At 30.6% G+C, this 17,130-nt stretch overlaps 1 protein-coding gene across 5 annotated transcripts in view; it reads right to left on the reverse strand.

Moving 5' to 3' along the window:
• LOC118201308 (U3 small nucleolar RNA-associated protein 6 homolog) overlaps nt 1–17,130 on the reverse strand; it is a 62,934-nt gene that overhangs the window by 33,968 nt on the left and 11,836 nt on the right. For all 5 annotated transcript variants that reach the window (XM_085821115.1, XM_085821117.1, XM_085821120.1 and 2 more), the window contains 6 exons: nt 16,954–17,038; nt 13,203–13,244; nt 11,583–11,654; nt 8,944–9,012; nt 7,592–7,655; nt 106–224 (listed from right to left, as the gene is read on the reverse strand). In XM_085821115.1, coding sequence (XP_085677241.1) covers nt 106–224; nt 7,592–7,655; nt 8,944–9,012; nt 11,583–11,654; nt 13,203–13,244; nt 16,954–17,038 — 451 coding nt within the window. The remainder of the gene's footprint in view (nt 1–105; nt 225–7,591; nt 7,656–8,943; nt 9,013–11,582; nt 11,655–13,202; nt 13,245–16,953; nt 17,039–17,130) is intronic.

Below are 17,130 nucleotides of genomic sequence, written 5' to 3' on the forward strand. Positions count from 1 at the left end.
TTCAATACCTCCAATCATTTACATATTATATATATATATACAAGTGCATAGCAAAAGGTCATCATCAGAATATATATAATATGAAATTTAAAAAACATTGCTTACCTCTCGCCAAATAAGTTCTGATTTGGGATTCATCAGCACAGCTCTCTGCAATAATTTTCGAGCATTTTCAGGAGAATTATTATCCTCTATTTCCCATTTAGCAGCCATCACCCACAACTCTATTGAAGTAATTGCAGAAGTTTTTGATAAATATAATGAGATGAAACATAATTCAGTTTGTGTTTAATTTAACGTATTAAAATTGATTGAAAAGAAAAAAACAATTATAACATTCATTTTTAATTCAACCTTTTTAAATCCTGAAAATGACATTCAGAACAATGGAAAAAAAAAAAAAAAAAAAAAAAAAAAAGAAGAAGATGAAAAAATCATTAAAAGCAATGTATTTATCGGCATGCTAGACACGTGTTGTTAAAGTTTACCATATGGATAAAACCTTAAAAATGAAAGATCTAAGTTAAATATTTACAGAAAAAACAAAGTAGAACATAATTTTTATTCATGAATTTGAATACAATTACATAAACATAATAATAAATATTTTGTGTGAAAATCATCATTCTTACAAATTAAATAAGATTTTAATTCAGATTCATCACAATCATTTCTTTCTTTCAAAGAATTCTATCTATACTATTGATTCATATATATAATTTGACAGTTATCAAAGAAAAGGCACAAAAGTTAGATTTCAAATTGCATTTTGAAATCTTGGTGCCAGGTGTTTTGATGATGGTTTAAAACAAATCCCATCAAATTTATACAAATAAACAAGGAACAAATTTGGCAGCCAATAACAGTTGAGTTTTGAAAATATTCACCGATTTCAAGAACACTGTAATAAAAATGCTATAAATGGACAGCTTATTCACTTAATTCACAAAAGTATATTATAATTAAGTGTGTCTTTGAAACTAACTAAAGCATGATAATCTAATTCAAAGTTTCTTTTTTAAAAAAGTACATATATATTAATTCGGCCTTTCTGAAAACCAAATCATGCATTAATTAACTGACCTTTAAATACTCACAATGCAACTATTCAGAAGTCGGTGAGCTTTCATTTCAATTTTATTTCTCTTTAGTTTCAATGCAATTGGTCAAGTACATTATACCAAGAACATTTAGATTTACAGTTTGACCAGAATTGACTGACTACATTTAAAGAAAATTCAGAATATTTTGCAATTAAAATTCAGAATATTTTGCAATTTTAATTTTTTCTCTATAATTTAGTTTTTAATTTGATAATATAATGCATAAAATTTGCTAATTTCTTTATTATTTTTTAAATTAATATTAAGATGCACTGAAACACAACTGAAAAATTATACGGTCTAATAATAATTATAATATTGCCACATTATCACTTTCAAAAGACTGCCATCTAAACAGTGTTAGTGGTAGTGATGCTGACTGCTATACCGAAGAGCTCAGGTTCCAATCCTGGAGAAGGCATGGATATTTGTAAATGTGAAGTGCCTGTGTGTCATGGGGACTCTCAATGTATACAGTGAGCCAAAAGTCCTCTTGAATGGTTTGAAGGCAGGGGAAGAGGAATGGGAGACCCTCGGATCTGTCCCCAGGGCTGCTCTCTTTCAAAACTCGGATGGAAACGGGCAGTCATACTGTCACCTATATAGTGCTCAAGGTTCAAGCAGACAAAAACACAAATCTTACATTCCTCGTCACAATAAAATTTGTATAATTTTTCTATTAGGTCAGTGTGTGTGTGTGTGATTAAGGCAAAGCCTCGAGGGCTATCTGCCTAAGAGGAGGGATGCCTTCATGGAGGACTTTCTAAGGGAAACTGGCTCCTATACACGTTACACATGAGGAAAACCACGAAAACACCCATGCAGCCAGCCCGTTCGCGGGATTCGAACCTCGGACTGAACTACCAGTGTTCAGCGATTTTACCGCTCGGCCGCTGGTGGGCCCTCTATTAGGTCAGACAAGTCAGATTTACCACAACTACAACAATTTCAAAAGACTACAAAAAGGTATCATATCTAAAAAATATATATATAAAAAAAGAACTATTTAGTTGATACATGTTGTTTTACACAACATATTTGTGCATATGCAACAAAGGAAAGTAATTAATTCTTTTCCTCAATTTTCAGAGCACAATAGAACCAATCTTCTTTAACAATATACTCACAATACCTCAGTAGAGGTGATAATCTTAGACAACATAATTATTAAAGATGTTCAACACATCTCTTAGGTACTTAATTATCAAATTATTAATGACTGACATTGCGTTTTCTGAATAGTGCTATTTTATTTAACATTTTTTGGATATTGAAAATAAAACTTCATTCTTTCTGGCCAAAAAAAAAAAAAAAAAAAAAAAAAAAAAAAGTTTCTCACATGTTAAAAATGTTTATAAAAATAAAAGATTGCTCTAGTACTTTTTTTGCAAAGTTTTTTTCTTTTAATTTTGAGTAGATCTCATAGACAGCACAAAAAATTAAATAATTTTATGATGACATGCCAATCAAAAGATAAGGTTATTATTTTGCTTCTGTTGGTATAAATATGCATTTTTCAAAATGTTGTGAAAATGCAATGTCAGATCAAAGTAACGTCTTTACAAATATACACAAATTTTCATAGGTAGTCTTATTTTGTTTCAGAGATTCCATAAAACAACTGTTCTGAAATAACAAATATCCAAGACAATGATTTTTAATGTTGAATGAAGCATTATATTTTATTAAGGAGTTAGATCAATATGACGTTTTAGAACTCTGTGACTTAACATCAGGTTATGATGGTCAAGGTGAAACAGATTTAATAGTGATTCGCCCAGAGACAGACATTGTGACTAATAGAGAATGCACTGATGACGAAGTGTTTCAAAATTTATCAATGCTGAAAAATGTATCAGGCAAGATCGAGATTTTTTCAACTAAGAATGTAAAAATGTACCAAATTTATCAAAAAATGATAAAAAATTCTCTCATCTAAAAAAAAAAAGAAATTACTTGGAAAATTTTTCTCCTGAACACACAGTGATACCTGTTAACAAAGTATGTGCTCTAAAAAAACTCAGTGGCGTAACAGCCCTAGTGGTCTAAGGCCTGCAGTGCCCGAAATCTGCTTTCTTGAAAATGGGCCTTGGAGTGCATGAGCATATGCCCTGAATAAGTGGTCAGCTTGTCGCAGGAATCCCAGTGTTTAGTCCCCAAGCGAACTTGGTACCCTTTTATCAACCCAAGTGATGGAAATCAAGGGATGAAAGGATGAGTCGACCTTGCCCAGCCTGGGGATCGAACCCCAGACCTGTGGTGCTGCTGTGCGATGCTCTAGCCACTGCGCCTTAAAGTATGTGTTCTACATACACTAATATCAGGCAGAAATTGCATTTTTCTAATAATAATGCATTTAATAAAACTGAAAAACTGGCAAAGGTTTGTCTCCATTTACATATTTAAAATGACAATTTCATCTTGTATGAAGTTTTTTTCAACACATCTTTCTATAGATGAACAAATGATACCTTATTTTGGTAGAAATATATGCAAAATTTTTCTCAGAGGAAAATCCATTCATTTCGAGTATAAAGTTTGGTGTTTTGTGTTCCGATGAAGAGAATTTAAATCATTTTGAAATATAGTCAATAAAATCTTCAGAGACATTGATTGATGTTGGATTAGGTGGAGATGTTGTAACAAATCTTTTAAGTGTAGTGAAAGTTTCTCCATATCATACTTTTATTTTGACAATGTTTTTTACATCACACATGTTGCTGTCAAAACTGAATGAACTGATATTTCATGTGGCTGGAGCAATTCTTGGGTATTCTTGAGGAAATTGTTTTATTATACCTGTAAATAATATTGAAAAAGAAGAATGTGGAACATATGACACTGCAGTAATGGACGGAATCGGTGGAATGACACTTCTGCCATAGCTGTGACAACTATGATACAATTTATCTGCCTTCAATAACAAAGAGGTACTCAAGAAAAGAAAATAAATCTGTATCCATAAAGCAACCTAAACTCATCAGAAATCACAAATATATCGATAGCTAGGACCTCTGAACAATTTTATTGCGATGTATATAGAGTGCCAGTAAAGTATAAGAAATGATGGTGGCCCATTTTTACGAATTTCATTGATGTAGCTAAATCAAATGCATGGAAACTTCGTAAGATTGCTGTAGACTCCAAAATTTACCTATCAGATTTTCAAAGAAGTGTTGTGCCAAGATTGCTGAAAACAAGAGAAGAATATTCTGAAAACTGACAGCTTTCATCTTCATATACTATGAGATGTGACACACACAAAAAAAGAGACTATGTGTAGCTTGAAAACAGAGTGGCGTTGGCAACAACTGTTTTGGTGATGTTATGCCACACACCTTCTCTATCCATGTGGCCAGTTTCGACTTAACTGACCATGCCAGTAGGGAGTACTGCATCATTTAGTGAACACCAACTGCATTCTGCCGGAAAAATGTCTAATGTAAAAACCGAACAACAGTGGAATGATAATGAATCAACATCAAGTTTCTTGTGAAACATAAGAAATCAGCCACAGAGGAAACATTTGTCTCATGCATATGTGTTTGAATGGCATAAGTGGTTTTCAAGGGGAAGGTACAGTGTGGAAGATGATGGATGTGCTGGGCAACCAGCATGTTCATCAAGATTGAATGGGTTCCCAGTGCTCAGACTGTTAATCAATACTCTTACATTGAAGTACTTCATGAAAAATTTAGGAAAAAAAAGGCCACAGTTGTGGAGTGATGGATGGCCATTGCACCAGGACAATGCCCCCACTCACACGGCCGTATCTGTCAAGCAGTTTCTGACCAGTAAAAACATTACTGTGTACTCTTTATTCACCTGATTTGGCTCCATGCAACATTTTTTTATTTCTTAAAGTTAAATATTACTTAAAGGGAATCTATTTTACCTCAGCTGAAGACATTCAGGCAAACATAGAGAATCTTCTGAAGGGCCTTCCAAAAACCTTGTTCCAAAACTGTTACCAGTAATGGCAGCATGTGAATGCTGAAGTGTGTGAATGCTGACGGGAATTACATAGAAGGTGATAATGTCACAGAAAACTGATTCTGTAAGTACAATGATTTATTGGATCAGTCTCTCTCTCTCTCTCTCTTTTTTTTTTTTTTTTGTGTGTGTGTGTGTGTCACACCTTGTATTGTGTTGGCCAACCATCTTTCTAATAAGGCGAAACAAGAAAGGATCTCACAAATAACATTATGAATTCAGAACTAAAAGATGCAAAACTTTGGTAGTCAAACTATGACTTTTTGTAATAAATGTTATGTGCCTTTGTATAGCAAATGTTGCAAAGATTTCCACAGAATCAGTTTTGACTGACGTTACATTTTAAAAACATTTTGTAGCTTCAATAAAAATAAATACTTTTCTTGTTAATTTTTTTTCCCTTAGACTCTAATATAACAAACAAACAAAAAAAAAAAAAAATTTTTTTTTGTTCATTTCCTTCAAGTGAAGGATAGTGCAATTCTAAATGGGCTAAAAAAGCAAAGTGTGACAGTCAAGAGCAAACAGCATGATGAATCACAAAATATGGCACTTTGCAAAGATTATGTATGAAATCAAGGTGCTATATTGGTTGGCTGATTTTTAGATTTGTGAAACTGCATTAACAATTAAGTGCTCAAATTTCCAATGTTACTAACATAAACTTTATTCACTGCTTAATAATACAGCACAATTCCAGTTATATGACTTTGACTATCTGAATGGCTTTCAGAATTTTTCAGAATCAACTGAAGAAGAAGAGGAAAAGGAGAAAAAAGAAAAAGAAGCTCAAAAAAAGGAAAGGGAAGATGCAGGAGATGAGGAGGAGGACGAGTCACTTGAGGAATTAAGAAACATTCTTTTGAAAATTCGTGGATGTTCAGAAGTTAGTGCTGAGGATACAGCAAAATGGATGGTATGTGATTTGGCAAATCCTGGGTTTCAGATTCTAAACGATGATGAATTTATTGAAAATGTCAATGTTGAAGTAGACACGAAACCATCAGTTAGTGAAGCATTTACTGGTCTTGAAACTGCATTGAAGTGGATGGAGCATTAGCTTGAGTGTGACCACATGCAACCATTCACTGTTAATTTTTTCACTGTTAAGTGAACTGTTAAGTGGATGCACAACTTGGCTGCCTGAAAACAGATGAAGACAGTCAAACAGCTTACTTTAACTGAGACGTTAAGCAAGCAATGACTTTCAGCACTTGTAAGTACTGTACAATATGCTATATAACATGTACGTAAAAGTGTTGCATTTTCTTTTAAATGAATTAAAACCTTTTTTCCTTTAAAAGTATTTTTTTTCTCTCATCTTCAACGTACAGTTTATATAGTAATAAATTAAAGTATACGTAGACCTTTTCTTTGGAAAAAATCCAATTATCCTAATGTGGTCCAGTCCAATTGATTCAGATAATTGCAGTTTTACTGTAATTAGCTACAAGAAGCTAAAAATCTTTAGCATACAAAATACTCCCAAAAGCATCCTTATTTTAGTTGTTGACAAAGAAATTTTATAAGATACATTTCTAAATGTTGAAATGCTTTCAAGAGGGTTTCATATTTTGCCCTTCCTCACAACTGTTGAATCTTTTGAGTGTGTGCATAAGTATCTTGATCTAAGAAACTCTATTTATAATTTACTTTGAAGTACTCAGATCCAGTTCTTTCTAACTTTGTTGTAAAGTACGACTGGATTGTATGATAGATCCTTCATTTATGTTACTTTTAACTAATTCATTAAATATTGCAGTTGAATTATTGTTTTAATAATTCAATAGCAATATTTGTTGCATGTTTTATTCAATAGCAAGCATTTGTTGTTCTCTCAAAATATATTCTTAATACACACTGGTTTAATATTTCTATAATGATGCACAAAAATTTCACTTAAATAACCATTTTGTTCTATTGTAACACCTCTGAAATTTATTTAAAGCTGCTATTTTGCACAGTACTAAAGTTAGTTTTTACCTCCAGGAAAATAAAAATTTCACAGCTATGGGAAAAGACTAAAATTTCAAAGCTATGGGAAAATAAAAATTTCAAAGCTATGGAAAAAGTGATTTAAAATGAAACTCCCTCTTTTTTTGTGTGTGTGATGTGATGATAAATTTGATTACCATTAAACTTTAATGGTGAAATAGCATTTTATTTTGTGATTAATTGCATAATTTACATTTAATGCAGAATTTTTCTACCCTGAAAAATTAACACTCCTTCTTCAGAAGATAAATCTCAGATTTTTCTTCCTTAAGAATGGATTTCCACACAAAGTGATTGTTTGAAAGACGCAATAAATTTACACTCCTGTTTACACTTTGCTAGAGTTATTAAGTTTCATTTTATGTTTAGCAAATATATGAATACCAATAACTGCATTTTTAGTAATATCGATCACTTTTACAGACAGTCGTCTTATGGAGATAGTCATTTTGAGAAATTCCAGTAAGACATACAATTTAAAATAAAAAAAAAATTCTTACCGGGAGATCTGCTGTGTACTTGCAGCATTCTGGTGTATAAAGCATTAACAGAATCATGCCATTTCTGAAAATAAAGAATACATTGAGAAAGCATATATGAAAACACACTATAAAAGCTCAATAAAATTTACAGCCTGCTAACTCATACATGTTTTAAATGTATATTTAATAAAGATCTAGTATATATTAACTACCTGCCTATTTTGCCCATGTGCTTTTGAGCCGTAACTGATTTGCCCATATGCTCTATGGGCAATGTTATTTCTCTGTTGCATTTACTGTTTTAACCAAATCTTTTCTATTTTGAATATCAAATTAGTCACATAGATGGCAGCAGATGTCCATTAAGTGGTAGTTGTGAAATCTATTTTGTTCTACTCTGATTGAAAAGCACATGCTTGTTTCAAGTTTTTTGCATGACCAAGCAAATTTTTATCATTCAGTGTTTAACTTTTCACCTGTACATTACTGTTTTTTTTTTTTTTTTCCCATAAAATAATGGTTGAATTAGAATGTATGCAGGTAATTTCTTAGGATTCAGACTTTGATTCGGAATCAGAACTGAAATGCCTGTAAATGAGTCTGGGAAGAGTGTGACTTCATTTGACTGACTAAAATGCATGCAACAATAGAACATAAAGGAAAGGTTTTCCTGAATGTTTACCAGCTCTACTAACACTAGCAAAAAGACATTTTCTGTAAATGATTTTACATACCGGGGAGGGGGGAGGGAAACTGGCAAGATAGCGCTTTGTACATTCACTGAAGAAAAACAGTAACAGCAAAAGAATTAGAAAGGAGACTGTCTCACCTTGTTTTAAAACATCACATTATTGTAATTGTAATCGAATATAATTCTACCTTTTATGTATATATGCAACTGTGAATGTAACTTCCTTGTTAGGCACTCATGTAGGAAGAGAAGGTAACTTCCACGGAAAATATTTTTATTTTATTTGAAAAAAAATTTTTTTCTTAATCCTTAAAAATATTACAAATGTTAATTTGAATAAGATTTTCCAGTTTATGAATGTAAAATGAACACAAAAGTGCAATGAAAAATGTGACATTTTTTAGATCGAATTTGGGGAAAAAATTTAAATACCTTCAGGGGGAAAAAAATGAAAGTAGTTATAAATAAAACAAAGGGAAAAAAAGTGCATTGTACAAAATTACTTGCTGTCCTCTTTCTTTACCATTAAACTTAACTGTTCATAGCAGTTCAGTTTTATAATCAGAATTAATGTATAATGCGTATGGAAATTCTATAGATCATAAGTCAATTAAAAAAATTAGCAATATTTAGAGGTTTTATTTCCAGGGTATAAAACATTAAAAAATAATATACATACCATTTTTATACAATATTGGATCTGATCTAGCCATAATTTTTCATCTTCTGGAAAATAAGAAATGGCTCTCTGAAATAGTTTATACAAGAATATATTAGTATCTTAAATGCTATTCTATATAACCAGCTATTAACAAAAATTTAGAAATATATCTTTATTTTTCATTTTTACACAGAAATGAGGGAGGAAAATACCAAATTAAATTTTAGATAGAGACAAGAAATATACAAATAATCATCAACAAAAATACTTAATTCATTTATAAATTATGAATGTAAAAATATGTAAAAGATTTATAAGTAGTCTGCTTTGCACGCTTAAGTTCTGAATTACATAATCTTTTTCTATAGCATGGTTCCTCATTTGCCTACATTTCCTTTTTATGAAAATGGCTTCACAAGTTTTCATACCTGAAGTTGGTTGAAACATGGTCCCTGCCCCTTTTTTAAATAAAAGAACAAATTCTTTCACAGATTGCATTTGAATGAGGTATTTTTTTGCTATAGCAGAATCTGGAAACACTGCATTTAAAAGCTGCTTCAAATGGTCTGAAATTGAAATTAGAAGGCTGTGTTCTATTAAAAGTGGCTCTGAGAGTGGTGTTATAAGCCTTACATAAGTAGTTTTGGCTATGTGCCAGCACTAACTTCGAACTCAACTGGAATGTAATGACTGCTGAAATGTTTGCTAGTGCTTTTCTGTTTTCTTAATAGACAGTATTTTGCAATCTACAGTACAATGACATTATATATCGAAATTTAAAAGCACTGTATTAAAACCAATGCATAAGTGAGTGCATAAGTATTGGGAAAGTGCATGCAGCCTGTGAGCCACCAGTTTGAGATCACTTCTTTAATGAATGAAAATTCTATAGAATTCAAGTCTTTAAATTTCTGGCCTCATGATTTTAACCTCTTATTAAGAGGCGTAAACAAGCGCTTCACAGCAGGTTGCTTGACTAGAAAAATAAGAGTGGGAATTCGCTGAACTACAATAAGTTACTCTTTAAAATCACCAAATAATTCAACTTAATATGCGGCACATGAAGTCACGAGCATTTTGCCCATCGTTCAAGGAATAAATTATTTCTGCTTTGCATTCCCTTATCCTCTTTCAGTAAAATACGATTTTTTTAAAAGTATTTTCTATAGTTTGTAAGTTCTTAAAGAATTCTATAGAAACTATGAAAAGCCCTTAGTAACAGGAGTCTATGCAAACCTCCCAATATCTAGCCAGATATGCTTCAATTTACACTATGAAGACATGTGGTAAGAGGGTGAAAATACCTTATCGAGTTAACAAATAAATATTAGATATTAAAAAACTAAATTACTATTTGGAACACTGAAAAATGTACCTACAGCTAAAGATATGATGCTTTTAAAAATTCTGTAATTGTTATGCTATAGATTTATGATTAAAACATAATATCACCAGAGGATAACTACAATCAATGATACTTTCATATCAAAGCACGAAAATAAATGTGTACATGAGCACATAGAATTACAATTGTCCATTTGTATGGGAGAATAAAATAATAAAAAATGAGCAATGTTTATAATTAACACTGGGCCATAGGCAGGTCATAAGCAAATTATACATTATTTACATATGATCAACAGGAAGTGATAGTTTATTTAAAGCTCATTATTATTCCACCAGTTTCATGTCTTAGGATGGAATTGGTGAGAGGTCATGTCTTGGCCACATCAGTCTTTTCTTATAAAATGCTTCATTCTATTATTATTTATGAATAGTACCTGTGAGCCATACAGATAACCAAACAGATGTGCTTAGCCAATTCACAAAGTGGCAAAGAGCTTGTGATTTTTCGTGGAGTGAGAATCATCAGAAGTATATTTTTTCGAATATGCCTTTCCCACACACTCCATTTGAATTGAAAACATCCAGTTACTTCCAAATAAGCTTTTGTTGTTGTTGTTTCCCAAACACAACAAAAGCTTTCATGTGTGACTGAAAACATATTACATACTAAGTCTTAATGAAGCTTCATCACTATGAAGTGAAATAATTATCAAAAAATTCAGAATGCCTGATTAACTCTTTTATTACTGTTATTTTTAAAAATGATAAAGGAGTAAAATTATTATCTGTGATGATAATTTTAATCCTTTATCATTTTTTAAAATTATTATCATGTGAGAATTTTAAACCATAAAAATATAACTATTGAAAATAATTGATCAATTTTGGAAAAATTATAAAAATTGGTAAACTAGGTTACAGATTTTGATCCAACATGGTTTATTAGAACTTTTTATCTCGTCTATCTGATAATGTAAATAGCTACATTTCAGGATTATTAGTTTGATCATATAAAGCGAAGAAATGAGCAATGATTCTCCAAAATAGTTCTGAATACTTCTGACAAACATGTAAACAGTAATTTCTCAAGTAGCTTTAAATAACATGAACTTTTTAACTGCTATCACCATTAAGAAAAACTGTAACTGTGCTATAACCATTTAAGAAAAATTTTGCTGTTGGCATATTTTGAATTGACAATTATTTTTGCATTCATTAAAACGGATAATTCATTTTTGTAAGTTTCTGGATCATAATTTTCATGAAAAAATACTATTTTTAAATATGAAGAAAGAGCAAAAAGGACATACCTTAAATAAACGGTTGACTTTTTGTGCAATAGCATTATCAATTTCTTTCTTTTTAGATTCTATCATAAGCCTCTGAAAATCATGTACTACTCATATAAATTTTTATACATTTAGATTAAAAAAATATGACAGCAAAAACTATTGCAAATATAAAATTTCAGATAACTAAATTGACGAGGATCTATGAAATACTTTTCAACTTCACAGATTTTTAATATAATCATTTTAACCTGCAAAAATACTAATTATTAAACAGAGTTGCCAATGGAAATGAAAGGAGAAAATTAAGTAAGTAAGTAAATAAATAAATAATAAAACAAATATGTTGCATAGCAACTTAAAAAAAAAGCAGAATTACATTTTGTACAACATTCAACAAATTTGGAGAGTTTTATTCTGATTGCTATGAAAATAATTACCTAACTTAATAAAGAAACTATAATGCAGCACAAGTATACTTGTTTTTTTAATGTGTTTTATAAATTAAACACAAAAAAAGTACAGCAAATGTTGATAAATACCAATACTGGAATAAAAGTAGTTTCCAGTACTCATTAGACAAAACAAAATACTTAACAGATAAATAAAAGTCTAAGTGCATTCCTGCCCTTGAAACTATAAAATCCTTCCCCCCAATTGACAATCCCTGCACTATAACCTACAGGAAATTTTGAAAATGTTGGGTTTATTATGCATGCATAAAATATGCAGACAGATAAATGTGACAAAATAAATACAAAATCTAGCCTAAAAGTTATCAAGATGTTAGCATATAAACACTTGCAGAATATACACAGTACCCACTGCTAGTAATTGAAGTGGTAACAAAAGTAAACCTAAATCATCTGCTTTAATTGTATGCTCTGGTATCAGAATAATTTCACAGCCACTTCTTGTTGCTAGTATTGTAGTGGATCTAGGTGTTGTGAATATCTGCTTAAAATGCATATAATATTCATTTTGCCTTAATTCTTTATTTATTGAGTACATTGAACATGGCAGTAAAATATGAAATTCCACAGATTCAATGTATTTGGCAGTATATCCCAAATTTCAAATAACATATTAACTTTCATATTTCATATGAATTGTGTAACGTTTGGATAATAAAAAACAAGCATTAATTAAAATATACCTATCACAGTGCCATATATATTAATTTTTGCTACATACTGGCAAAGCAATTCCCTTTCCCTCTGCATTTATGAGTTTATTTAAAACATCACTGAAGTATCATTTTTTGTTAAATCAAATTCTACATATATCATGAATCTATGATTATTTTCTTTTCCTTTTTATAAATTTAAGTCTGTTTATTGTCAAAATACAATTAAAAGTAAACTTATATAGCAATTTCAAATGTGCATTGAGAAGGATATTTATTCCACCATTCAACTTTAAGCATCTAAAAACTATACAGTTTTCACTGTGAATCAGTGACTAAATATTTAGAATGATAATTGACTGCTTTAATAAGAGTTATAGGAAAAGAGAAACAATAATGAATACTGGTTTGGAAATTACATCATGAATTGATGCTAAATGATAAAAGTACAACTTGCGCTGAATTATAAACTGTACAATTTAAATACTAAACAAATTACAGCAGACAATACATACTTCTCTCTTCTTTGAAATTAACATCAAAAGAGCCATTTCAAACTATAAAAGAAAAAAAATACATATATTGAAGTTTTTTGCTATAAATATTATTAGTTTTCAATACTTCCAAAACATTACAAAATTAAGAACATTCTTTTAAGAAAAAGAGGGAAAGCACACAAGAAGAATACATTCTTAGATAAAGTTTAACTGACACTTGTACAGGTACTTTCAGGGAAACCCATTATCTGAAATTATTAATTCTAAAGCATTAATCTATGACAGTAATAGCTTCATAAAATGTAGTGGTGATAATAAATGCAGTATTGAGAACACAGGTACTAAAATGATTCCACATGGGATTATAGATGAGTCAGTTCTTCATTATGCATGAAAATGCATGGATCTGACTGAATATAGACATGCTAATGATTCCATACTACAGCAAGAACAAAATATCAATGAATAAGGTCTTTCCTCCGTATTTTGCCTTATAAACCAAAAAATATTTCATAACTCACACCCAGTTAACATATAATATTAAAATAATGGCACATTCAAAGATCTAAATTAAAATTGGGCCCCACCAGCTGAATGGTTAAGACTACTGAATAGTGGGACTTTAACTTGAGTTTAATCAGAGACGAATGGGCTGGTTACATGATTGGTTTTCATGGTTTCTTTCATGAGTAACATAAATATAAGCCAGTTTTTCTTGGAAATTCATTTCATGAAGGCATCCCTTCCCCTTCGGCAGATAGCTGTTGTATGTTTTAACATATTCCATTAATGCAACCTAGCTTGGTATTTTAGACCTATAAAATAAAAAAAATATGTCATAGGCTAACAATCTGATGACAGGAAAACATTTGTGTTATGTTTCTACTGCCTAATAACCTTATGCAACGAACAGAACAAGGAGTTATTCAGAATTTAGAGATGGACTACCGATCACTTTTTACGTGGTCAATGTGCGAATTTTGAAGCTAGTGTCCATGAACCTTTTTTTGAAATGAGAAACATGATCAATGAACATTGCATGCTAATATTTCTAAAGATGGGATCACAAAACATGAACAAGTAAGTTCTAGAAATACATGCTGAAATATCCTTAAAAATCTCTTATCCAGAATCACAAAGTCCCATTACTGCAATTGAGAGAGTTTATTGTACACAGTTGGGGTTCTATACAGTTAGCATCACTTTCAGGATATTTTAAAATACAGCATTTTTAGTTACAGTGTATTCTGAATTATACGGTTTGTGGATGGGGGTGTTCATGGATGTACACTCAGCACCATGCATGAGAGTATGTAAAAAAACAAACAGGCATAAATTTGATTATGGAGAAGGATTCTTCCTCACATAGCAATCAGAGATTTATGTAATTGGGATGAAGTGAAGGCAATAACTGAAGTTGTATGCCAAAAAACTGAAAATGTAAAATTCTTAGAAAATGCCGATCAGAAAAACATCAGGGAATGGTTCAATAGCAATTCAACTGAGTTGGGTTTTCAAGCTTTGAATCATGTGGATGATTTTGTTTCAAATGTTCACAAAAATAAAAGTGAAACAGAGGGGAAAAGCACAGTGAAATTTGACAAATATTTAAACGTTCTCAAAAACAAAGTAAAATCACTGATTTTTAAAAAGAAATTAACACATAAAATAGATAGTTTCAATTATTCATGTTTTTTAATTATCCATTATCTACTTCCGACATCAGCCCAGATGATCAAGGTTTCAGATAGTATTTGAATTTGTAATACAATAAGACAGTAGTTCTCAACCTGCTTTCCTACCCATTTCACCACTGTTAGATGATCATTCCCCCTTTCCAAAACTCAAAAAACACAATATATTTATTTAGATCTAGTTTTTCCTTTAATTAAATAAATATTACATCTTTATATAAATTAAATAACAAAAAGTACAGAAAATGTTGATAAATACTAAAACTTGAGTAAAAGTTTTTTTTTTTTTTTTTTTTTTTTTTTTTTTTTTTAATGTTCATAAACTAAAACTGCTAAATAAAAGGTTTTACTGCTTAACCCCCTGAAGCTGTGAAATCCTCCCAACAATATCACATAACAGGGAATGCACTAATTTATTTAAGCCTACAAGTACCTCTTTTCACCATGACCAGCAAAACTTACAATGAAATAGAAGTATGTGCAGTGTAAGTGAGCAATGGATGACATATCATATCTCTTTTTTTCACCTGCGGAAGACTTCAAACAGGAATAGCATATAGTAATGAAATTTTCAAACTAGTCTCGAGCACTTTTACTACTTGGTACTGTACTACATGTAGGCTGTTATATGTAGAATATACTAAATAATAAACATTATTAAATGCCATCACAGCCAGATTTAGACTTGATAAGGCCCTAAGCTATTTGATATATGGGGCCCTTTATAAGTCTGTTATAATATATTTTAATGATATTTATACTATATTTTAATTTTTTTGTTGGGGGGGGCAAAGCTAGAGCTTGTGTAGCTTATACGTAAATCCAACCCTGTTTGCCATGCAATTTAGCTTGACACTGTACAACGAGAAAAACTCACCAGCAAACTACATAAACGGATGTAAAAGCTGCTGCTGAATTAGGCTATATGCTCAATACCTTAAATTCAATATGATTTTTAAAAAAGGTTTTTTAAATGTGAACTTAAGTTATACTTCTTTTTTAAGATTACATATTTTTTATAATTTTTGTTACATACTAAAACAAATGAAACAGTATAATAGAAACTAAATGTTTCGAGTATACCAGCAAATTGTAATAATAAATTTTTCAAAAAATAACATATTAGCAAAATTATGGTTAAGTGGCCACTACAAGCATTTTGACTACATTTAAAATTAATTTATTAACAAATAGAAAATGCTATGGCAACCTTAAAAAAATGAAAAATTTTAGTCATCAAGTTTCAATGATATTTCATACAAATTATGCGTAAAGACACTTTCCTGAGCCTGCGGACATTGATATTTGCTCTCAAAGTCAGTGTAATTTTATTTAACAGTATGTTTCTGTATGCTGTAATCTTATCCATATGCTGTGCAACAGCCATGGTAAGTCGTGACGTCACATTTCTGGCATTTTCTCGACTTCTTTTTTGTGACATTAGGATTACTCCGTCCATTTTAACCTCCTTGGACTGCCCTGAGAATCATTGAAGAGTTTTATTTAAAATTTACAAGAATCTAAGGTTCCTTTTCTGTCTAATTAAAAAAAAAAAAAAAAAAAAAAAAAAAATTATGATTGGTAACAACTTTTTTGGCTTCTGCATAACCTTTGGTGACATTTGAGTGTACTCTGCAAGCTGGGCAATAAGGCATGGTGGCTACTTTAACGAGATACCTTTTTTATTAACATTTTACCTTGAAAACCTCATAAACAAAGTTAAAAACTGTTCACAGCCATGGTACAATATTTTACCACGCACTTTATTTTAACTGCATAACATGGCATTTATAGATTTTTCCTTGTTTCAGCACTGTATGATCTTTGATGAATTTAGTAAACTTTATCACATGATATTTTTCTCTATGGTATAATTTTTAAGAATAACAAGCTAAAACATTTGTTAGGTCAAGTAACATTTACAATTAATGTAATAATTAAAAAAAGAAACATTTTAAGATTTAATTTTAAAAAAATTCTTGGTATATTGAAGCAAACTGCAATGGAAAAGCACAGATACATATTTTAATTAGGGAGACTTTAAATAATTACACTGCAATACCAGATAGAAGTACCTTAATATACTGAAGAAAGTCTTCTTTTCTCTTCTTGTTTCGACGCAGTTTGTATTCGAAAGCTTCTCTCTTTTTTACAATTTTCCTACAAAAATAAATAAATAAATAAATAAATAATAATCAAATATGTTATAAATTTACAATGTTTCATTTAAAACAACATACCAGCTCAAATAC

Source organism: Stegodyphus dumicola, chromosome 7, assembly GCF_044657685.1.
Source record: "Stegodyphus dumicola isolate Sdum_Otavi_A_Nest chromosome 7, ASM4465768v1".
NCBI classification, from domain to species: Eukaryota; Metazoa; Arthropoda; class Arachnida; order Araneae; family Eresidae; genus Stegodyphus; species Stegodyphus dumicola.